Genomic DNA, 25,713 nt, shown 5'->3' with positions numbered 1-25,713 from the left:
CGCAATCACGCTGAAGTAAGCCGTGCGTTAAAAGAAAGAAAAGTGCTCAAGGCCATGGTGCACTTGTGACGTAGCTTCTTTCAACCATGCCATCACTCCCTGCTTACCTTTCAGTATGTTTGTCGGGATGATAGAAGAGAGAAGAGAATTAGAGCGTGCGATAAATACCTCGTTGAGTAAATCCATTCAATAGCAAGTTGTAAATTAGTTGCAGGGCCCCTTCAAGTTGAAATTCTCACATATTATCGCAGCGGCGAGCTTTGATGAGGCCTGCGTGTGTCGTCAACTGTACTTCTGAGCGCACAAGCAAAGATCTTCCTCGCCCCCAATAAATGTTGGAATTTATTGTTATTTCGGTCGCAGAGGTTGACGCCACTGAAAGTGTCCGTTGAATCCAGGATGCAGCTGAGATCGACAGCACAGAAATGTCCCGCTTTGTTCGAGCCTCTCAGATGACTTCCTCGATCTGCGTCAACCTGATCGACTCATCGTACAGCTTCCTCGCCGCTGCAGGGTTCGTGGCCCACGGAACGGCATACGTGGATGCACAGTCTTTGAAATATTTGCCGCTCACATTCTGAACTTCCTCGGAAACGGCGAGGTATACCGTTGTCTCGGCACCTTCTTTCACCGTCTGCAACATGAAAGAGAGAATGGGGGGACATCATTTGCGTTGTGCACCACAAAGCCATTCATTACACTCAAAAACTGTCTCTTTGAAAGACACAGAGGAAAACAATCTGCTCATCAGTAGCTTAAAGGAATCGACAACCAATTTTTATGTCTTATACAGTGCCACGGAAAGCGTACCCGGCAGTGTGCATTATGGAATTATGAAGGAAAAAACATCGCGAAACATTTAAAACTGAAATTTATCGTTTTGTGATGACTGATGTCGTAGACATGACATCCTGCAAACAGTTGAAAAAAAAGGCGACTCAAGCGCTGGTGGCGCGCTATCCAGAATTCAACTAAATCCCGATAATTTACACTGCCAATAAAGCTAGATTCACGGTCTCTAATAACCTTTTATTGCCTAAAGTTCGCACCAATAATGGGAGTGTGAGCATTGTTTTTTCATCAATGTCATTATAGACTTCTCTATCACGTGATCTAAAATACATAATGCATATTCGTGTTTTAGGTCAAAATTGAAAAAAAAACGTTGATTCAATGTATAACTGGTGCATTTTGTTAATTTCCTATAGTTGCTTTGTTTGTGAACAATTCGTAAAGTACTAATATGAACACATTGAAATTCCCTTCTTACTTGTATCACTTAAAACAAAGGTTGCTCTTTCGTTGTTCGTATTTCAGTTTGTTCTTTTGTATTGGAGATCCCACCTGCGGTTCGTAACTTTGAGACTACCTCCGGCATAATTACATGCTATGTATTATCTTTCTGACGCCAATAATGACCAACCGACTGAAATGGCCCTGAAAAAAGAAACCTGTCACACCTTAACTATGCGGATTTTTTCGTTTTGTTTCTAGTTTAGTGGTCGCATCCGGGTTGTGCTTGTATATCACCCGTTTCGAAGGGTAGTAGCACAGAAATCATTATCAGTGGTTCACCTTTTGTGCACTGTGGTTTTATGCGCATGCTTGGCGCGCCGCTCTATACATAAGCTCCACCGCGATAGCAGCGCCGTTTTTCAGCTTCAACTCCGACCGCTTAAGCAGCACAGAATACAGCGAAAACGTGAGCGAAGACAGTGCTGACAAAAAGCGTGTCCCTCCATTTGCTTCGCAGAAGGCCATTCGCAGTGTCGCAAACGGCGGCGCACAAGGCGAATACAGATCATGCCTGACGAACTAAACTCGTGAAGCTGACCACGCGAGTGAACTGACGGTGGACTGCGGCAACGCAATCAGGATTCGCAGCGCAGATCTCGCGTGTGTGAAGCCCCTCTTCTGTGCTCGTCTTCCGTGTAATTACCCACGCGGGTCACGTCACACAATAAAGTCCTGACCTTAGTTGGCAGTGACATTCTGCGCAGCAAAGCGAAAGGAGAAGGCGCATGGCCGGGCGCCTTGTGACAAAGCACAGCACTCACCTTGCCGTAGAAGCTCAGCAGCTGGTTGAAAAGCCACGTCTGCACGTCTGTGCTGCGAACAGCGATTTCTGAGCGCACGAATCCCGGGTGACAGCAGTTTACGGTGACACCTGCGTCATAGTTTGCATACGACCAATAAACATAGCAAAAAAAGAAGAGGAACGCTTGAAGCGAGCCATGCGTTTGACGTCATATAAGTGATCAAAGACGACTACTTGGCGACCACCGAGATCAGCTAACGTTAAGTTCAGGGCCACTTAAAATCACATTTCGTGTGGGAGTAGAAAGGGTAACCAGTTGTTTGCACTTGCGCAACGATAAGAACAGGAACACTAGTATTATAAACACCAGATTGATTGATTGATTGATTGATTGATTGATTGATTGATTGATTGATTGATATGTGGAGTTTAACGTCGCAAAACCAACACATGGTTATGAGAAAAGCCGCAGTGGAGGACTCCGGAAATTTCGACCACCTGGGGTTCTTTTAAAGTGATCCCAAATCTCAGCACATGGACCTACAGCATTTCCGCCTCTACCGAAAATGCAGATGCCACAGCCGGGATTTGATCCCGCGACCTGCGGGTCAGCAGCCGAGTACCTTAGCCACTAGACTATTCAGTCACATTCATTGCTTCGGCCTTGTGACAAAACTGTGACTGTGCTTTTGGGGCAACTTTAACATGAAAGCGTTATGTGGCCAGTTTTGCGAAAGTGCGCACTCATGCGGCGTCCGCAGGCGTCATGCATAAAAAACACGTGACTTGTCCCACCGGCACTGACGCCGGCGACATCTATATACAGAGAACACGGTTTAGCCGCACCTTACAAGCGTTTCATCAACCTGGAAGGGAGCATTTGACGTTGCAATATGTTGTGCTAGCGTGCGCAGAGATCCTCTGCAATATTTTTCTCGCGATTTTGCTTTGAATTATTCAAAAAATAGCTTAGATATATTCGTAAATTATTCAGTTTGATCCACGCTCAAACTTCATTATTCGAATATCCTTCGAAACGAAAAATTTTGCTCACAGCTCTGTTCTCACTAGATACTATACAGGGCCAGTGTCTAGTGCCCTATTATTAAAGAATAAATGTAAAGGAGAGACGTTACCAGTGCCCTCGAGCTTCTTGCTTAGCTCGACCGTGAAGAGCATGTTGCACTGCTTGGTGGTGCAGTAGTTGAGCAGTGGGAACCAGTAGGGCCCGAAACTGAGGTCGTCCGTGTTCAGCCGACCCACAAGCTGGCCACACGAGCCGACGACCACGATGCGGCTTGGCCGACTCTTCTTGAGAAGGTCTGCACATTCAAATAGATGAATTGCTTGAGGAAGCCACTATAACCGTCATGCCGTTCCATTAGCCGTTAAATGCACGCGAGTCAGCTGGCACATATTGAGAGCAGGGCAAGTTCATTACTAGAGTATGGTCTTGCACATAAAAACACACAATCATGATGATGGTGATGATGATACCTTCTTACTGATGTCACTCGCCAACAAAAGGGGGTGAGCTCAGAATCAGGTGGCAGGATCTTTTAGTTAAACACCTATGAAGCTGAAAGAACAATCACGGTAGCTTTAAACTAAAAGGAAACACTGCTCATAAATGAAAAATTATAGAGCAAACAGTGAGAATATCAGATGGGATAAAAATGTCCTTGCTCTGTGTGGGTCCAATCATTCACGTCTTTTGGTGTGCAGCCATTCTCAAGTTGCCTCAGGGACTAAACCTGTGACCTTCGAGGTCACAGGTTTGATTTCTGCCCACGGCGATGGCCCATATTCCGTAGGATTCGAACATGACCAAGTACGAACGAAGAAACAACGACTATAGGCTCTACTAAAGGCATCCATCTCCGGTGAGCGAGACGTAAACATTTATTGTAGAAAAAAATCATAGCATATCCACGGAGTGAATGATGATGAGTGGAATGAAGCGTTCGTCAGTTTGTCCGTGTGACCACCCGTGCGTCCGTGCGCCCGTGCGTCCGTGCTCTTTGAAGATGGTTCCCATCACCTTTGGTAGCAGCGCAGTTAAAACAACACAGCTCAATACGAGTCAACGTAACGAGAAATTACTGCAGTGAATACTTACATAATCCATTGCTGCCTATATAGAAAACATTGTGAACCTCGTTTGCCCTGATTTTTTTAGCAAATGGGGACCGACAGGCCGAGCTTCATTAACGAGAGTCGTGAAGTAGTGGATAAGAACTGATCTTCCCGGAAGTGTATAAGGATTCGCTCCATTTTGAAATATTCCAACGAAAAATGATGATTGATATGTGGGGTTTAACGTCCAAAAACCACCATATGATGATGAGAGACGCCGTAGTGGAGGGCTCCGGAAATTTCGACCACCTGGGGTTCTTTAACGTGCACCCAAATCTGAGCACACGGGCCTACAGCATTTCCGGCTCCATCGGAGATACAGCCGCCGCAGCCGCGATTTGATCCCGCGACCTGCGAGTCAGCAGCCGAGTACCTTAGCCACTAGACCACCGCGGCAGGGCAACGAAAAATGATAGTATACAAGATTATATGAAATTACCCATGTCTTAAAGAAAAGCACTTAGCTCAGTGCTGACTTCATTTGTCTGTGTTTGTTTCAACCGTGTTTTCTTTTACATGAAATTGTTTTGTGCCGGGGTCCACCACAGCTCCACTGACGTATTTACGTCACGGATATGACGCTATAAAATATACACTGACAGATGGAACATAAAAACAAGAAAAAACTTCACGTTACTGGGTGTCAATCCTACGACCTCTGGCTCCACAGAGCGTGGCGCGAAGCGACTAGGCCACCAGCCGTACAGTCCTTGTAGTACCATAACCACGAGCCATTTCTTTATGTACACTACCATAGGCTGTCTTAAAGCTATGCCACTAGTAGTGATTTTAGCTTATAGACTTCATGTGTTGCCAGATTTTCAACAAAGACTACCCTGAAGTTGTCATTGTACCTCACAACATGCAGGCCGTAAGGTTCCCGCTTTTGAAGTTTTTCGCACCACACTTATCGCTGCAAAGCTAGCGAGACATAAAAGTACAGGGTTAGAAATAAGAGGTTGAACTGTGCAACCAACATTCAATATGTTCGACGACCTGACACAAAGTTACGTTATCACCGTTGTGGAAAGAAATAAAAAAAATACGTTTGGTGTGGTTCAGTGACCTAATGGGCGATTATTGAAAGAACAGAGGTCAAGCTTTTTATCGTTTTCTTTTGCAAACGTGGATCTGTTAAGAAGTGCAAAATTTTCCAACTGCGCTCAATTAGCTTAGCAATATTGGATGTAGATATGTAAATACAGATATCCACTGCAATGATTCGGCGTGCAAGGAGAAATTTCCTCCGGTAGGAAACTTGCGGCAATTGCGCAAGTATTTCATATTTGCTCACCCAATAAAAGATGCGTTAGTAGAAAATGCCCAAGGTGATTTGCTTGGAAAGTGGCCTCGAAGCCATCCTCGGTCTCTTCTCGACTCGGAGGAGCTGCGTGCAAAGGAACAAGTTACAACCGTCACTGCATACTCAAAGAAGTTCGTAGCATGGCGCATAGTAATAATAATAAAAATACCTATCTGGGGTTATACGTGGCAAAGCACCTTATGAGGCGCGCTGGAATGGAGGGCTCCGGTAATTTACGCCATCTGGTGTTCTTGAATGTGCATTGATATACCACTGTAGGCGCGCCTATGCCAGTTCCCTTTCACCGAAATGCGACCGCCAGGACCGGGATCGAAACCGCGACCTTCGGATCAACAGCCGAGCCCCGTGATCGGCGCACTCTGTTACAGCTTACAAGTGCACGCACACCAGCCGAGGCTAATGTCGAATTCCAATGGCAAATCCAGATCAAGTTTTTTCTGCTCTGAGACGAGCAACCACATTACAATAACAGATAGGGAGCGTGACTTGTGGGTTCCAATGGCAGATTGAGAGCGACCGCAGATCACGGATTGCTCCGTGGAGCAAGAATTCTTGCTCCGCTGAAATCGGTGGATTGGACCGGAAGTTCAAGTGACGTATTCTGTCCGCCCGCCTTTCATACCATCACCGATGGATGTCCAGAAAACGCTCTGCACTCTCTCATGTTCCCTCGCTAGATTTCGGCTCAAGCTCCCGTCGAGACGAGCGCGTTCCAATCGTGACTTGTGTGTTCCAATCGCAGATTGAGAGCGACCGCAGATCGCGGATCGCTCCGTGGAGCAAGAATTCTCGCTCCGCTGAAATCGGCGGATTTGACCGGATGTTCAAGTGACGTATTCTGTGCGCCCGCCTTTCATCCAATCACCGATGGATGTCCGGAAAACGCTTTGCCCTCTCTCGTACTCTCTCGTGCTCCCTGTCTAGATTACCGCTCGCTAATAACTCCCATCGAGGCGAGCGCGTTCCGATCACAGATTCGGGGAGAGCAATCCCGCTCGGATCTGCGCGCTCCATTCACAATCCGGCTCAGCGCTCGCGATCTGGCATTGGAATTCAACACAAGCTGCGCATGTTCCGTGTATACCTGGACATTGTATTGTGAGAGCAATTACTTGGATAGTCTGGGACTCGTTCGCTGAATTTCGTGCCGACCGGTTGTGCCCTCGCGATCTCCGACGTCCGCGCGGCCTCTGGCCGACTGGGTTCCCCCTACGCCACCCCCTGACGCCGATATCCGACGACAGCGCAGCTCTGGCCGACTGGACTCGCCCTACGCCATCTCCTGACGCCGACAAGAGCTCTCATCGAGTGGTGCCACGTCCTCGGACTCCCGTGGCCAGGTCCGTCTTTCCTATCTTCTCTTTACTTTCGTCACTCGCTGTCCCTGCACCTCGCTCACTCCTTCCTATCTCTCGATATATACCCTTTAATCCTATCCGTTTAATCCCTCCTTACACCCATCCCTCGTGAGCTACTGTTGAGGTATCGCACCTGATGCAGACAGTTATGGGGCTTTTTTTCCCTTCTTTCCCATTTAAGAACCACATAAGAACACAGTTTCGACGGGTTTGTGTTATCGCCGTCAAAGTCACGTCCCGTATAAACCATCATGTCCCGTATAAAGTTCACATTGATAAATTCCCCTTGCGCATCGTACGTTCTATCCGTGGTATAGAGCACCAGAGTAAAGGCGACGAACGACGCTGAAGGAGGGACGAAACGAGCCGGCCCTGTTCCGTCACTCGGGGGGACCACGCAATAAGATCGCCCACTATTTAATCCGGCCGTCAAACGCTCAAGCAAAGAAGAAACACCCCACTCATGTTTAACGAGCACGGAGAACGCCAGGGAAGGAGGAAGAGGGGCTTGCTCGAGAAGCAACTGCGAACTTTCATTTTACAGGCGCGGTCACCATGTGCTCTTTGTCACGACAGCCATCAGCGGGCGGCTTGTTCGCCTTAATATGTGCTGAACTCTCAACGCCAAAAGACCGTGCGAAAAGTGTCCCTGAAGCAGCCGTTTTCTCTTACACCAGCGCTTTGCAGATCAAATTCATAATGTAGCGCAACAAAGGACAAGACGGGCACAAAGAACGACACACCACAAGCGACACACCTCGCGACATGGCTTGCTGCATTGAGTCGAGTAAGTTTTTTTTTATTTTTATTAAACGGCCACCCGTGTGCACCCTTCGTAATTTTTGCTGGACCAGTTGGAAGAATCTGTGTGATAACAAAGGGAAGGGTTCTAGCACGCTACAACGCGGCCACAAGAGGAAGACACACGCACAAGGGAAAAGCTGTACTTACAACTGAGGTTTGATAAAAAAAAGGTATTACCAAGAACATTACCCCGCGTGCGTAAAAAACCAACATCAACTATGATGTTGACGTGCAATCTAACACACTCCCCATGCCTCCCCATTTCTTCCCTCCTTTCTAATATAATTTTAACCAGGCCTAAACACGTGCACTGCATGAGAAGCACGGACTGCTGGGCGAGTTGGTATGTCATCTTAACGGTACGCGAAATAGTGCGCTGTGTTTAGCTTTTTTCCTTCTGTGCCATCGTTTTTTCGCGCACCACCGTTAAGATACGAAAGTGCAGTGCGTGTTGAAATTGTAGTTTCTCCAGATGTCACTTAAACTCTTTATCAGTGATATGACTCTCATCAGCTGTATCAACATTCCTCTATTTGCTGACGACAGTGTTATTTTTCGAGAAATTACTAACGATAATATTAGTATTATTACTAAAATGCTAGTATTAGATAATGATATAAATTACTAACGGTAATTACATTAACATACCTCAGTCTGACCTTAATGCTATATTTAGCTGGTGCGAAAAATGGCTAACAGACCTAAACACTAAACAGTGCGAAATAATGCGTGTAACGGGAACATCCACTACCTCACCTCTTTATTATGTTAATAACATTCCTCTGGACTGTTAACTCTTACAAGTATCTTGGAGTTCACATAATGCTTAATCTCAACTAGTCTCCTCATATTGTATACATTATTAACAACGCTAACCACATTCTTGGCTATTTACGACGTATACATTTTAATTCTCCATGTGGCTTAGAACTATAGCTTTATATAACACTAATACGTACTAAACTAGAATATGCTACAGCCTTGTAGGACGCCACCTATGCTAGTCTAGTAACTTCCCTAGAACTTATCTAGAATAACTTCGTTTGTTTTATACTGTCTAATTATACTAGAACCGCGAGCATTTCAACCATGTAAACTTCCTTAGTGCTCCCTTCTTTAACATCTCGTAGAAAAGTCTCCCGCTTAACACTATTTCACAAGGTGTACCATCATCCCTTCCTATTTAGCAACTACTTCTTCGCTCTCAGCACATATCCCACTGTATTGATTTCCATCACAAAGTAGGCATGCCTTCATGCAACAAAAGCTTTCTTCAATTTATTTTGCCTCCTACATCAAAGGAGTGGAACTGACTTCTCGGTGACATCGTTGCTATTAGCGATAACTACGTGCTCCGTGAGGCATTATGTATAATTACGTTTTTTTGTTGCATTAGGTAACATTATAATGAGGGTCTGTGTTGTATTACCCATCATGTATTGATATATAAAGATGTATAGGCTAACATCGTATTATAAGAGATTGCTTTGTACAATCTAACCGTATTTACTGCTTTTTGTGCAGTGACTTGACCCACTTCTCTCTGTAATGCCATTTGGCTCTAAGGGTCAAATAAATAAATAAGTAAATATGCAGCGATGGTTCACGGACACACAATAATAATCAAGCAATCATTAATTTAGCATGCCCTGGAACAACCATGAGGTCTTAGTGCAGGCGCACCCACAAATAAAGCAATACAAATAAACAATACAATACAGATACTCTTAGGAAAAATTAAACAAAAAGAGTGAAAACACACACAAAAAATTCAGCGCAAAATGGGAAGAATGAAGACAAGACGAGAACCATGGGAAAAAAGTTAAAGTGGGAACATACACAACTGTAGAAACTTTTCTGAAATATGGAAAAATAGAAGAATCTGAACATTGTGAAAGCCATGTTAAGACACTGCAGAGTTGAGATAAAAACAATGACAGTGGACTGTTAAAAACATCAAGATGCATGAAAGTTAACATTACAGATACGTTGTATTCTGTGAACAGTAGAATGTTGGGAAAAGTTGTCAGGTACATGAAATGGTCGAATATCCCTGGTTAACTTGCGCGGAATCCGAAAAATTATACCATGAACTGAATTGTGAAGAAATAACAGGTCAGCGCGATTTCTTTGGCAGTAATGTGATGGCAGTGATAAATAATCTGGCAGTGTTGGAACGGTATCTAGAGTCATTTTTTTGGAGTCGCTTATTGGCATCACTGCTAGATTTACCAATGCTATTCCAGATTAATAATAATAATAATAATAATAATAATAATAATAATAATAATAATAATAATAATAATAATAATAAATGAAAATTTCGACCATCTGGTGTTCTCTAACATGAGCTGACACAGTACACGGGCCACTACCATTTCAGCTCCATCGAAATGCGATTGCCATGGTTGAACCCGCAACCTTATAGGGTCAGCAGACCACCACGGTGCTCGCGGACACATAATTCAGCGCCCAACTTGCTGACGCGGAAGGCGTCTGTCCAAACTGCGAAATGTGATGCTTCCCACTCACACATCATGCCGGCATTGAGGATGAGGACGTCGAGGCGCGGCTCGTTGGCCACCACCTGAGCGGCGAACTGGCGCACCGAGAGCAGTGAGCACAGGTCGAGCTGCATCAGCGCCACGCTGCGTCCCGTCGACGCACAGATGTCAGCCGCGGCCTCCCTGGCTTTGACCAGGTTGCGGCAAGCCAGGATGACGCGCGCGTTGCGCCGCGCGAGCTCCCGAGCCGTCTCCTTGCCGATGCCTGCGCGCATCCGTCTCAGTTATGCTCCGTCGAATGACTACTGTACACAAACAAATAAACAAGCATTCGCGCTACACAGTGCTGCGTGTAACACCGCTGTGCACGACACTTTGTGTATAATGAACACACACCTGTGTTTCGGCATTAACACGAAGTACATGTTAGTTTGTCGTGAATATAGTGAGTAAAATATCGCCCAGTGAATAATTTACCTATTGCAAAAATGACCGATGCGTCTTTTATAAAGGAGGCGTTGGCTACACGAGTTCGTTTCTGGGACTTGCTTCGACTTCTTCGCAGCAGGAACGACACTATTTTACATTGATTGAGTTTCACATTGATCGAGTTTCATAAATAATATTAGGGGCGTCATATAGTGCAAGTCGTACGTCGAAAATCGGGGGAATCTCAAGCATTGTAATAAGTTGAAAGCGATAAGGATACCCCCCCCCCCTCACACACACACACACACGTGCGCGCGCGCGAACGTACACTATATTACTTTCCTAATCGCCAGCCTGCCTTAGATTATCGCTTTTCGGTGGAGACCTAAAGCGTGCCGTGCCGTAAGGTAAGCCAAAGTTAAAACACCCTCCAGCTTCTACCTTTATCACATCTATCTCGAATTGTCGCTAACGTTCAACACTGCTCTTAGCCCGCAGATAAAGATGCCACCAGTATACTGACACCAGAATTTCCGCGAAAGGAGCTCGTTAACGCTATCGCATTAAAAGGCAACGTCATAGATCTGCGGTGGTTGGGTGTTACGTTATCGTTTTCCAGAGCAAAGCGTCTTCATATATTTCACAGCATGTAACGGAGATTCACCTATAGTTGCAACTGATCAAGCATCCGTACTGTTGTCATAATAACTATGGCATCTAAGCACTTTTACATCCCAAATCCAAGACATCATTACGATGAATGCCATTGAGGAGGACTACAGAAATTTTGACCATCTGCTGTTCTTTGACGTGCACTGACATTGCACAGCACACGGACCTCTAACACTTCGTCCCCATCGTAATGTGACTGCCGCAGCCGGGATCGAAACCTCGACCTGCTGGTCTGGAGCCGAGCACCCTATGCCACTGATCCATGACCGAGGCGAACGAAATATAGAGTTTTTATTATGCCCTATGGGAGCACCTTACACGTGTTGTACATTTGCTGAAGGAACCTCGCGTCAGTCCATTTCTTATCATGACTTTTGGTCAGTTCACCTTTGGAGCACGCTTTTCTGACAGAGGACGTGAAATGGTCCGCATAATGTAGTGTTATTATCATGCATGTCTACATATTCACTGACTTACTAAAAAAAAAAAAAAACGAGCAGCTTTTTTGCTAAGAAAGATAGGCGCAAGCGAAGCTTGGCGTGTGCGTGTTGGACGTATTACTGCCTTTGTTTCTTTTTATCTTGTTCTCTCTATCCCTTGCATCACCGAAACTGATTTGATTAGTTGCGGACGTCGGGCGATGGCCTACCCATACGCTGCTTGCGTCGTGCTTAGACCCACGTTTCGGTGCCGGAATGTGAGGTCATGTGTTCATGTCAAAGTGACGATAAAACGTGGCAACATGAAGCAGCCGTGTGACATCGAAAAGAAATTCGGCTGCCATATCACTGATGAAACGGCTTTCTTTGAATTCAACGTCCCAAAAGCACAATACTGTTACGAGGGAGGCCGCAGTGAAAGGCGCCGCGAATTTCGTCCACCAGGGATTCTTAGACGTGCACCTAAATCCAAGTGCGCGGGCCTCAAGCATCGAAAATGCGGGTGGCATTCGGTGTCTCATCCTGAAAGTAAGCATTCGAGCCCCACAATCACCAGACCACGTGGCGGATCACCATAAATGGCTGATCGCTGATCAATCCACTATTTAGATAGCTTTATTAATTTTAAAAAACGGCGTACATATACAAATGAGCATGTTGTTGCCCGTGTATCTATGAAAGTAGATTTATGAGCCCGGACGGCAACGGGTTTTTGGTATAAATGCGACAACACTGCCAGCGAACCCGTAACACGTATAAAGCTTTGCTTGAATATGTTCGGTCGTTTAAGGCGAGATTATCCGGTGAGAAAGCTGAGTCAGCCGTGTTCCCGGGTTGTCAGCATTCATTCATCGTCGTCATCATTTGCAGCCTGTTCAATGCATGACCAAGGCCTTTCCCAGTGATTTGTGCGAGGTGCCGAACGCGTTGCCGTCTTTGGCAATGTCCTCTCCTTTGTTCTATAACTGACCGACATCGCTTCACATTTCGTGGCCTTTTTTCTTATAAGGTACCGGCTACCCCTGATGCAAGTTGTTTGAAGCCCAGCTCCCTCCAATGCAGCGTCCCTCGTATTCACATCCTGGTTTGGGGACGTAAAACTCTGGGTATTAATAGAATCATCCTCCTGTCTTACGACCGCCATTTTCCGTTCCAGATTGCGCAGCTCCGCTGTTTCGCAGGAAGGCCTTTTGCGAGCATTGCGGTACACGGCAGACGCACGTGCGAGGTCGCGCGGCTTAATTTCGTATTTGGCGGGCTTGGTGCCGAAAGCAAAAATTACCATTTGGCACCTACGTGCCTACAAAAAAATAAATCAGTCATTTTGGAATGCCCTCTACAAAGTAAAAAAACAGCACCTAGCCCTAACGTGAATGTTGAAATTCGGCATAGTTGATCTTCGTTAATCAACTTACTAAGCACATTGTAAAAATATTATGACGAGTGCTTCATGAACGCCAAACATATGTCGCTGGTTTCATTCTGGTGTGGTAAATCACTGCTTTTTTTCTGTCTGTGTTTTAAAAAACAATATTTGGCTCTAGACACGCGAGACATCATGCACAGACTTTGAAGGGTGGTTGTTAATTGCCAATTGTAGGGCTGTTAATGGTTACCTTCAGAATATTTAGAATTTTTGGGCTAATTGTTTCTTTGTCACAATTGACGCACTTGAAATACGAAAGGAGTGTACGTCCTATCGTGTTTCAAACGCTGTGGTCTCATCAGCGTATTTATTTTTAGCCTCAACAGTTTTTGGCTGAACGCCCAATTCATTATTTTTTTTTTCTGCAAATCGCCACTATTATTGCTGAATGACATGCTCTGGCCGCAAATACACACACAAAGTAAAGGAACACTCAACGACAACACAAGCTTGTGCCTGTCATTGAGTGTTCCTTTACTTTGTGTGTGTGTGTTCTTTGCGGTCAATGCATGTAATTAAGCAAGTACCAACTAGGCGAACGATCAATATTGTTACAGTATAATATTGCTGAATAGCCCTATGTTATCTGCAAATGTTAGGTTACCGAAATGTTCATTATTATTTACTGCTTTTTGCATTGCCGCTCATTTGTCGTTATTCTGCGAATACGCACCAGTGTTGGCTCCAGTTATGATGACCGTTTTCCCTGTCATGTCCACATTGGACGAGCACTTGCCGATGGTCAACACCGTGTAGAGTTTGACGAGCAGCGACAGCACCACCACGCCAGTCACAATACCCAGCACAGCCCACAGCGGCAGTAGTGCATCTCGCTGACCTGCAACCACGTCTTCCACTGGACCAGCCATGAGCCTGCACACACGCACAAAAAAAGAAAGCGCTTTCACAGTGTACCACAACAAGGACTGATGACTCAGCAGGGCGCGCACATCAACACCATCATCCGGAGCAGAATTGTGCGCGTTTGGTTGACAAACAATCTATAGAGTATAGGCGTCCACCAACCAACATTTGTGTGCGATGCACTTTAAGGGTTAATTCTGTCGGCGTCTCCTGTTGTAGCAGTGTGTCATGTAGTCACGGTACATCATAAAAGCGTTTGTACGTACGCCACCATAGGCATGCGCAGGTTTCCCCTTCAGGGAAGGAGGGGGGAAGGTTCGTCGTGGCGCTCCCTCTATATTAAGTCAATCATTGGGGCTAACTTCGCCCCCCCTCTCTTTTTTTAGGTGACTAGAGAAGAGACGTTGTGTCCCCCCCCCCCCCCGGCATGCGCACCTATGGACACCACAATGGTTGAACCCCCCTATTCACTACCGGTCCACCCAAATTCAAGAAATCTTCCACTGCATGTTTGGTCAGTTTACGTCTCAATATCCAAGCTTTCAAATCCGTAATTGAAAACAAGTGGGAATAAACAGGCCCCTGTGAAATAGAAGTCAAGTAGTACGGCCAAAATTTCAATGTCGACGGGCGTAGACAGAAGTTAGGTACAAAAAAAAAAACGCAGCACAGACACAGCGAAAGCTGGAGAAGCAACCTCGCTAGAACCCACTGAAAACACTCTAGAAGCGACTACTGCAGGTACATTTGAAATGTACCCACCAAGCCACAAATCATGGGAATTTTTTCGTGAAGTAGCCAAGCATCCACTATGCCATCATTCAACATTAGTCAACGAAGCGAGGTAGCCACTTCATGTTCGGAAGGCATTGTGTGGACTTTGTTGATGCTGTGGCTGAAAATGTATTATGACTGAGCCCTTTGCAATGGGTCGGAAGCTTTGAACCATGAACTACTTGAGACATTCGTGTCGTGTTACGCCTTATTTTACTCTTTCGCGACGCTATGTAACAAATCTCAACACGATTCTACGCCAGACATGGCTCCTGTATAGGGCCTTCTCTCAAAGGAGCTACAAGCATCAGTGTGGCTCCGTGGTAGAATACTCGACGGCCACGCTGAGGGCCCGGGTCGAAAGCCCGCTCGATCTTGGATAAATTTTTCGAATTGCTTACGATAGCGCTTATGGACACCGGTGGCATAAACCCACATCACCGAAATCAGTTGCTGCTGCGATCTTAGGGAAGCTTTTGCTGTAGCACAAATCTCGGCTGTGGTTTCCCCCATCACCGTCATTGTTGACGCTTATGGCGGGGATACCAACAGCGTGTTTTCTTACGCGCGTATGTAGGGCGGATCGAATGCGACTGTTTTTTTTCTCCTTCTTTTACTTTTTTTTTCTTCCCTTTTTCTTATTCTCACTACCCCATCCCCCGTGCCTACCTGTTGAGGTGTCATCGTAATGATAGACAGTTGCGGGCGGCACTTTTCTCTTCCGTTCTTTTACGTAGTCACACATAGTAGTGTGACTATGTAAAAGTAGTACACCTTCAGCACATAGTATACCAACAGCATTTCGTGCTGTGCCCACGCCTAGTTTTACTAGTCTCACGGCAAGTAGTGTTGGGTGACCTCCTGTGGATTAGTAACCCTTCCGGGAAACCAGTCTGAACGTCGGCAAGATCTCCTCTTCTTGACTTGCTTTTGTTTCCGTTGTGCGTCCTGTTTTTTTTTTCTTTTTCTTTTGTGTGAGGTCTGCACCGAGAGTGGTTTCCCTCCCAAAGAGTCGCTGATCTGTCACTACGCGGAGCGGGCGAAAACAAAAATGCTAATCTTCTGCTGTAGCATTCCCTTCATACTTTTGAACAACATGACTGATGGTAATCGGGAGCGACTGAAATATTGTCATGTGTCAGGATAAATTCGAAGGTTTCTTCCTTCGTTTGACACAACCTTACTGAAAACCAGCGAATCTGTTCGTTTTGATTAAATCATTTTCATGTATCAACAAAATTTAGCATGCTTGATAACAAAGTCTTCATCATAAGCGCTGAAGCGTTTAATAAAGCGCTTTTGATGGACAGTGCTGATTTCGCTCACCGAATAAAGTAGAAGAAAAAAACTGACAGTTCGTCCTTGTTGGCGAGCTATGGTCACGTTAATCTAGGCAGACTGGCCCAAATCAAAATTTGGATGTACTTTGTTAACCTATCTTATAGTTGCATATGTCATGACATCTTTTTCATTCCAGCGTGCCTCCAATATTTGTGGCCAGCGTAACTTGACTGCAAAGTTCCTTATGCAGCTGTTATTGCGTTCTTTTTTTATGATGTTTTCGCGATTCAAACTACGCCTGAAAAACGCCATGCCCGGTAGAACACGTAGCTCGGTCACAGCGTCAGCTGGAGAGGAGCGGACGTAATAGACGCCGTTGTAAACTGCCTTATATTAGAGTACACTGTATATGTAGCATATCCCGCAACTTTATATGGAACCTGCCAAAAGTAAAGTGGCGAGATCTCCACAGCGCGATAGGTCTGCCATTTCTCCCGTCTTTCCCGAGTAAATGTGAAAAGTAAACTGCTAATTCAGAGAGGCATCATGCAGGACCCTTTGGGAGCCATAATTGTCAAATTACGTGTGTAAGCACATAATTGCGCATTAAAAGGCGACACGAAAGGCTTGGGCGTTGCCGAGGAAAGTTGAATCCGTCCCCGCCCCGAACATTTTATTTCGCTTGCGTACATACACGATTGATTGATATGTGAGGTTTAACGTCCCAAAATCACCATATGTTTATGAAAGACGCCGTAGTGGAGGGCTCCAGAAATTTCAACCACCTGGGGTTCTTTAACGTGCACCCAAATCTGGGCACACGGGCCTACGACATTTCCGCCTCCATCTGAAATGCAGTCGCCGCAGCCGGTATTCGATCGCGCGACCTGCGGGTCCTTGCGCATATACATATACACGCACACATACAAACGCACGCGCAAACACATAAAATACGGTTGAACATTCCCCCCCTTCTCTCGAATTCAGCGTCCTTCCTGTAATGCCCTACTATTGTCTTGTCCTCGTCAAAAGTAACGCTGCAATATTTTAAGAATGTATCATGAACTAGTCCCAGCAACTTGTTTTGTTAAACGGCACTCAGGTTTACAATTAAGAGGTTAATTGAACAGATATTCTTAACTGACAATTTCAATAGAACGTTTAGTGGGGCAGAGTATCTTCGCCTCGACGTAGAGTTCGCGTACGGATATGAACGGTGATGGACTGCTACGGGTTTTTTCTTCTCTTTTTTCAAATTTAAATTCTGCATTCTCTAAATAAAGACAGCCTGTAAGCGACAGCCGGGAGCACTTGTTTTAGTGTGCTCTTTCCAAGTCACGCTGCCTCCATGGCACGATTATGCGATACATCTCTCGAAAGAAATTTAAGGCTACGCCCCTGGTTATAGGTTCGACTGAGTACAGGTGCTGGGGCAAGATTGGACCCCCCCTCCCCCCAATTTTTTTCTTAGATGATTCGGTTGGGAGGGGAGGGGGTCTAGAGGCACCAAGGTTTAAAATATTTTTTTTATTCTCTTTGAGAGGCGTCTCCTCGTGTACACCCATGCACGATATGGCCGAGACACACCTAGCCATGCGGAGACACACCTAGCCGAGGTAGCCACATAATTTAATTTTTATCGCCAGATTTGTAGCCAAATACAAGAGAAACAGAACATTGACAACTTTAAACGTTACAGGACGATTATAGCTTAACGTCCGTTGTCTATAAGCTGTTTACAAAGGTAATAGCTAATAGAATTAAAACCAGCACACAACTCAGTAAACCGAAGGACGTACCAAGAGGAGTTCGTACAGGCTGCGCAGAAATAGGCCATATTCTCACTTTAAATCAGGTGACGAGAAGTGCGCCGAATGTAACCAACCCCTGCGTATAGCTTTCATAGATTACAAGAGCACTTCCTTCGGTTGAAATTGCAGCAGTCACGCACTCATTGTGAAACCAGAATGTCGATCAACCATATGTATAAAAGTACCGGAAGTAATCCTCAGTGGTTCCACAGCCGTCATAGTCCTCCAAGAGGAAGCGAGAAAAATTCCAACAAAGGGTGTAAAAGGATGAGAGTCTGGGAGACACGACCACTGGGGAGACCGCTTCTACGGAGCGGCGACCTGAAGGTTTTACAAGAAGTTTAACTTGTATTGAGGACGACGCGGTGAGTCATGAAAAGAGAAATGTGTAACCTCAAGGAACAACAAGAGAGCAGAGTGAGTCAGGGAGCAAACTAGTGTTAAAAAAACATTGCATCCAAGTTTCACCCAGATAGCTTTACGTGGCAACGCGTTCCCTGTGTCGTCCTGAGACGAATTCAAAATGAATTTTGGAGATTGACGCTCGCAAACGTAAGTTAAAAGACTTCTAAACTCAAAATGAGAGCAGATGACACAGTTCGGTATTTTATTTCACACTGTATATATAGTGTCAGTGTTGTTTTGCCTGCTTCCGATCAAAATGCGGCTTACATTTCGCTATATACTATAGTGAACTAGATAACCGTTCCGGAATGCGACAACACATGGTGTCCTTCTTGCTGCAAGCGGTCGCCGCACTTTCTGGCAGTTTCAGTGTCGCACGCTGTAGCAGATTACTCTTCGATGAACGAGAAGTCGAAACGCGTCAGAAACGACGAGTTGATCCGACTCGGCGGCCTTCGAACGCGAGATCCCGCTAAGAGGCGGCACGCGATGCGCCTACACGCGTCGTTACGCGCGAAGGCACGCCGCTAAGGGTTTCAGGCACGCCACCGAGACCGACGTCACACGAAGACGACGGCGAACAGGGCCAGGAAGGAACATCAAATGGAACAAATAATGACACTTGCACACACTGGTGTTATCTGAGCCGTAGAGTTTCTCACAATAACACGTACGAGGAGCCACAGAGTCACGGCACTGTTGAATACGTCGACGCGCTGAACCCGCCAGAGTGAAGAGAAACTTGCGATAACCCAAAAATACAGAAATATTGGTCTTCAAAGAGTCACAAAACTTACACATTGCAATTTTCCCCAAAATAAGTACTATGAGGTAGTCAAGACCCTCAGTTAGTGCTTCCCACACCCACTCCCCCTCTTCGAGAAAAATTCCAGCCTGTCTGTTAGTTCGGGGTGGGGTGAAACATATTTCTGTCGCTTAGTTTTGTTGTGTCCGGTAAGATCGCTGACATTTGGTGGGCCCTAACCATTATTCCACAGGGAGGTCCGTGTGGGTGCCGTTACCTGCAGACGTATACATAGATTAGAACGTGAGACACCTTGCCTCGTCATAATTGATCATGTTGTCGAATCCCTTAGTTTCCCGATTATTTTGAAGGAATGTTATCATCATACTCTTTATCAACTCCTCCATAAAGTTTGCATGCGGCAGCACACTTGCATATTGCACTGACGTGTGCGAGCTTCAAGTACTTCTCGTATCGGAAAACCTCAGGAACGGGAATACTCTCCAGGTGAGTTCAGTCGGGTTGAGCAGGGAAGGACGCTGTTATACTGACACGACAACTCACCCCCCTGAATGCGCTCCTCTAATGTATTGCAGTAGCAACGTATTCTACGCGCTAGTGCCGATGTGGGATCTAATTGTGAGCATCACGCGAAGGAAACGCCATCTGAGCAATGACAAATCATTGGAGCGAAGTTACATAGGAGCACTTTAATGCCGAGTGCCATAACGTTATAAGCCTAATGATTCTATGCTGCTTGCCGACAGGTCATTTCACAGCAGTTGCAGCACTAGCTCGACGTATAACATGTCATCCAACGTTTCGGAGCAATGTCATTCAAGCTCGGCTACTCTCGCTGTCAGGACAGCAAGACTATATATCTATAGCTCGCCGACTTCCTTCTCGGTAATGCGGCTTCATACAAACAATACATCAAGCATTGAGGAATTTCCACGGAAATCTGCTTGCGAGGCGGGATGACTTATGTAATGCGTTGTTGTGCACGCGATGCAGTCTTTCATATATTGGAAGCCTATTTGTTCGATTGCATCGAGAAATCCAAGGAAAGACTGAGCACGAATGCATTGGAAGCGATCTCAATGTCTCAAGATGCAATTGTTTACTCTGATTCACTGGCAATTTATCGCATAATCGTGCCATGCTGGCAGCGTGACTCGGAAAGAGCACAATAAAACAAGCGCTCCAGGCTGTCGCTTAACGGTTATCGCTTACACGCTGTCTTTATTTAGAGGATACAGAATTAATAAATTTAAAAAAGAGAAGAAGGAAAAAAACGTAGCAGTCCATCACCATTCATATTCGTACGCGAACTACGTCGAGGTGGAAATACTCTGCCCCACTAAACGTTCTATTGAAATTGTGACTTAACAATATCTGTTCAATTACCATCTTTATTTGTAAACCTCAGCGCAGTTTAACAAAACAAGTTGCTGGGGCTAGTTCATGACACATTCTTAAAATACTGCAGCGTTACTTTTAACGAGGACAAAACAAGAATAGTGCATTACAGGAAGGACGCTGCATTCGACAGGCCAGCTGTTTACATACACATTTTTCGCAAAAGCATAAAGCCCAACGTAATTCTATGCTGTGCACGCGATGCAGTTTTTTATATATTGGAAGCCTACTTGTTCGACTGCACCGAGAAAGCCAAGAAAAGACTGAGCACGAATGCATTGGAGGCGCACTCTGTGTCTCAAGATGTGACTGTTCTATAATCGAAATTCAGTGTCCCGATTACAGGCAATACTGCATGTTTGAGACGGCTTGCCACTTTTTTCTGTCCAGATTCTGCTGCGACGTGCCTTTCTTCACACTTTCCCACGTGTATTTTCGGTCTCGGGAAACACAGTGGCGATGCGCTCAGTTGCGATATCACCTCGGTTCTGAACCTTGAATTTCGTCTACCAGCTTCCAAAAGTGCCACTTATATGAACTGGACCCTTCGCTCAAGGTACAGCTACCATCACAACTTTCCCGCTCCGATGCAACACTGTAATGCCGCCTTTGGTTGGGTGTTGCATTCACAAAGGTGTACTCCTTTCGCATTGGTATGGCAGACACTCCTACATGCGACTACTGCGGAGCTGAAGAGACCATTGAACACGTCCTCTGCAGCTTCGCTTGCTACGACACACAGCGATGCCAGCTCCGGATGGTTTTGAATCAACTTGACTGTAGACCATTCTGTGTGCAGAAAATTCTGGGACCTTGGGCATCTGCCTCAGTTGCGCAGAAAGCGACTAAAGCACTCCTACTTTACTTAAAGTCAACAAACCTGAGCAACCGCCTGTAGACTGTGTGTGCTCCCCCGAATGTGCTCGTGATTGTGTGTACCTTCTTATCTCTCTGCAACCTCTTTTCTCCCCTTCATCCCTTCCCAAGCGCAGGGTAGCGAACCGGATGTGCGTCTGGTTAACCTCCCTGCCTTTCCTTGCATCTTTATCTCACTCTCGGTGATTAGTGTGTCAAAGTACGTATTTTCAAGGTTTGTGAAAGCTTGCAGGACCTCAGGTGCATTCCCCGATAAGACGACTCAGAGGTGAAAATCACTCTTTTTCGCTTTTGTTTTTTTTCTTTTCAGTCGATTCTGATTTCAGGATGACGTCATCCGAAACACGGTTCAAAACTTGATTTAGCGGGTGAAGTTGGTCACAGACATTATGCCACCTAATAAAATACACAAAGAGACTCTCCGCTGAGCTTTCATGTGTTGTGCACATAATATCTTAGAGTTTGAACAGTGTTTCAATTTATAATAATAATAATAATAATAATAATAATAATAATAATAATAATAACAACAATAATAATAATAACAATAATAACAATATTAACAATAATAACAATGTATTATTATTATTATTATTATTATTATTATTATTATTATTATTATTATTATGATTATTATTATTATTATTATTATTATTATTATTATTATTATTATTATTATTATTATTATTATTATTATTATTATTATTATTATTATTATTATTATTATTATTATTCGCGTTCCCAAGAAGACTAAATGTTCTCTGTTCAGCAAGTGGAAAAGTTCGGCACTTTCAAAACTCTCTTTTGGCGCCTATATAAACGGGACAACAGTTCATATATTGCATTATTTAAAAAAAATCTTTCTGACAGGCCAGCTGAATTTCGGAAGTTTGGAAGTTCTGGAAGCAAAAGTGGGGAGTCCTTGAGACTACTGAACTCGGAAGGTGTCGAAGTGCACGCCGTTGCTGAATATTTTGCCCCATATTTTTCATCTGCTTATAAGACCTTGAACTCTAGGACTCAGATAGCATAACAGCACAAGGCAGTTTGCACGTATAGTGGTGTGTCGTTGAATGAAAAGTTCATCTGCTCATGCATTAGGCGCTTAATTAATACCGCCCTCATTATGTGTTCCAGATGACATCTCTTCCACCATACTAAATGCTTATGGTAGTATATTCGCCCAAGTATATTGACTACAATGTGTAATAACTGTCTGAACGCTTTCAAATTTCCCAGCATGTGGAAAACTGCACGTGTTTTTTCAGTGTTGAAGTTGGACGGCAAAACTGAGGTTTCTAATTATCGCCCGATTTCTCTATTGTGTGTCGCATTGAAGATTTTTGAGCTGGCTCTTCACAACATATTGTATGCTAGCGAGAATGATTGATTAATTCCTAATCAACACGGGTGTCTCCCTGGCCACTCAACTACCACAGATCTTGCTAGTTTCATGACCCAAATCTCTTCTAGTTCTCTCAGAGGACAGGTTAATGTAGTCTACTGTGACCTCGGCAAGGCCTTTTACGTAGTCAGCCACTGACTGTTCTTTGTTAAACTTGCAAACTTTGATGTTGACTCGTCTGTTGTGTATCTCCTGAACAGCTATCTGCTTAATAGGTCATGCTATGTCACCGTTAATAGACAAGCGCCTCCTTAATACAAAATGACTATTGCAGTCTCTCAAGGGTCGGTATTCTTATTTTTAATTGACGCTAACGATATTTCTTTTGCAATTCGTTATTCTTTTTTCTTGTATACCGATGACATCAAGATAGTTCCATAAATTCATTCAGTTAACGACTGTCGCTTTCTGCAGTCAGATTTGTGTTCTTACTCCGAATGGTGTGACAGCACCAACCTTTATCTGAACACCTCAAAGACCAAGTTCCTGAGTATAGCTGGCAAAATATTCATCGTGTCATTTCCGCGCTCTGCCAATACCATGTTGTTATGTAAGGTTTATGTGTTCAGTAAGCTTGGCGTTCTTTTTGATAGCATGCTGAATTTTTCTGCTCACGCTAGATGTGCACCATGCGTCGCCTTCGTTCTCTCGGCTGAGTTTGCAGAGTCTCTCGAGAATTCAGTCCTCCTACAGCCTTTTACAAACTTTACACCACAATATGTCTTCCTCAAATTGAATATGCATCTGCGATCTGGAATGACATTGCTCAATCTGGCAGTGACGCCAATGAGCGTGCCCAAGAAAAATTCATAAACATCTACACACATCGTTTCGCTAGAAATGCCTCTGGATCTCGTTCCAACATTGCCAGATTATTGTCATTGCCATCACGTCACTGCAGACGAGATCAGGCTCACCTGTTATTTCTTTGCAAACTAGTCCATTTTATGATATCCTGCCCTTTACTTCTCAGTTGTGTAAGTTTTCGAATGCCGCGTAAGTTAACTAGAGAGAACCAACAATTTTATGTAGCTGACAACTTATTTCGACACTCTATACCATTCACAGAATACCAAGTCTCTATAATGTTAACTTGCATCATCTTGATGTTTTTCGCAGTAAACTGTCATTGCTTTTATCGCAGTTCTGCACTGTCCTAACATGGTCTTTTACAATGTAGATATTCTTCCGATTTCCCGTCTTTAAGGAAGGCTTCTACGTCGCCGTGCATATTCCCCTTTATTTTTCACTCCCATTCCATGATTCTCTTGTGTTTTTCTTCTTCCCATTCTGCACTGATTTCTTTCTGTGAATGCATTTTCACTCTTCTTATTTTATTTCTTTTTCTGAAGACCATCTGTATTGCATTGCTTACTTTATTGTTTTATTCTTGCGTGTGCCTGCACATCGTGGTTTTTCCGGGGCAAGTTACATAAAGTATTCTTATTAATATTACTATTAGTATTGATATTATTACTTGGTTTGCATGGAAAGGAGAAACATGGGGGAAGAAAGAAATAAATAAAAGAACACAGACGCACTCTAAAATAGGCAGTCACACGAAAAAATGTCTATAAGCGTGAGGTGAATGTCATCTTGTTAAAGTTAGCAGGGTCAGATGGGCCTGGTCAAACCGAGCAGCCCATTCATCCGGAAATGGTCAATCATCTATGGTGATGCACGCAAGTTCAATAAGCCCAAGGACCACGACAAAAACTGAGTGCAAGGTAGAGAAATCAATGGTGTGCCGTGTTTTTTCTTTTAGTAATCATTCCTCCGAAAAAAACAATGCTTTAAATAATCACTCAATATGTGCTACTTCACGAACTGTTGCCTATCGTTTTGTTGTCAGAATCGTACCCCCCCCCCCCCCTAATTAGTCAAGCAGAATTTATGGCAACGTAGAGAGGGAGCTAAAACAGACTTTTTAGTGGAGACCAGGCTGGATAAGCACCTGTAATAGACAGCCAGGGACTGATATATATGAAATGTGTCAGTGCATATACTAACAGTAGAAAAAGAAGGTGTCCGTGTGAACAGTTTATGACAGTGTGAACAGCTGCAAGCAAACTGTGCATCAGCATGATATTTCAACTGGTTTCAGTGTGCTATTATCTTTTTTGGGGTTGTTCATTTTTGGGTACTGTTCAGTATTATTCTTTTTTTGCTGCAGAACTTAATGATATGGAGTAGCCGAGGCAGTATGGACCTCAACCTCTCCACAGCAAAACAGTTAGAACAGGAGAGAACAGTTAGAATAACAGAGCCCTGGTGTAGTTCATGAATATTCATTGTAAAAGATGGGGCTTCCAAACAAGGACACAAGGGGGAAGTCAAGACACCACAACACGCCGATCAACAAGTGGAGAGAAGCGCCACGGTGGAAGGGAAAGGACACACGAAAACTTATCGGCGCATGCCCTGCCCGTGCAATAGTCGAACCTACATATCAATATACGGCACGCATGAGGGTCTATACGTGAAATATAACGATAGCGTCATATAATTTCATCTTTATGCAAGTTAATAATAATCGACGACTGGTTCCCAATTGAGCTTTCACTGTTATAGATATGTCATGCATCAATCAGACGTGTTTCTTCATTGCTGTGCCGGTACTAAACTGCGCATTCATCAAATTTTAGCATGCACTTACACTCTCGGTGATGTAAAAAAAGATTTCAAGGTCGAACCTCCAGTTAGCAATCTCTTGTGTTCCGATAATATATTGTTAATGCAAAGGTACGTCTTCTGTTCTACGCAAATGCGGCTGCAGCTGAAAGCAACCTTATACATCACTATATATACTGTACAACAATCAGTGAACTTGTTGGTGCGTTTCACGAAATATTTGCTTGCCCGCTTCTTGACTGCCACTATCTCATTCTTTCTCTGCACAGTGGTACTAATTGCACAAACTGCACGTGGACTCGGACTTGTACACGTGGGATCAATCAAAGAAGAGCCGCATGAAGGTTCAGCGTCCGAAAAGACATGTTGCT

General features: G+C 44.5%; 1 protein-coding gene across 2 annotated transcripts in view; it reads right to left on the bottom strand.

The window, feature by feature from the left end:
- Positions 1-315: 315 nt before the first annotated feature.
- The window catches only part of LOC119184872 (retinol dehydrogenase 11), a 56,811-nt gene continuing 31,413 nt past the window's right edge, over positions 316-25,713 (bottom strand). For both annotated transcript variants that reach the window (XM_075889586.1, XM_037434071.2), the window contains 6 exons: positions 13,805-14,004; positions 10,193-10,429; positions 5,469-5,561; positions 3,175-3,360; positions 2,058-2,167; positions 316-634 (listed from right to left, as the gene is read on the bottom strand). In XM_075889586.1, coding sequence (XP_075745701.1) covers positions 449-634; positions 2,058-2,167; positions 3,175-3,360; positions 5,469-5,561; positions 10,193-10,429; positions 13,805-14,004 — 1,012 coding nt within the window. In that variant the 3' untranslated portion in view covers positions 316-448. The remainder of the gene's footprint in view (positions 635-2,057; positions 2,168-3,174; positions 3,361-5,468; positions 5,562-10,192; positions 10,430-13,804; positions 14,005-25,713) is intronic.

Source organism: Rhipicephalus microplus, chromosome 3, assembly GCF_043290135.1.
Source record: "Rhipicephalus microplus isolate Deutch F79 chromosome 3, USDA_Rmic, whole genome shotgun sequence".
In the NCBI taxonomy this organism is placed as follows: Eukaryota; Metazoa; Arthropoda; class Arachnida; order Ixodida; family Ixodidae; genus Rhipicephalus; species Rhipicephalus microplus.
The sequence above is the reverse complement of the archived record's forward strand: the minus strand, read 5'-3'. Positions and strand labels throughout refer to the sequence as shown.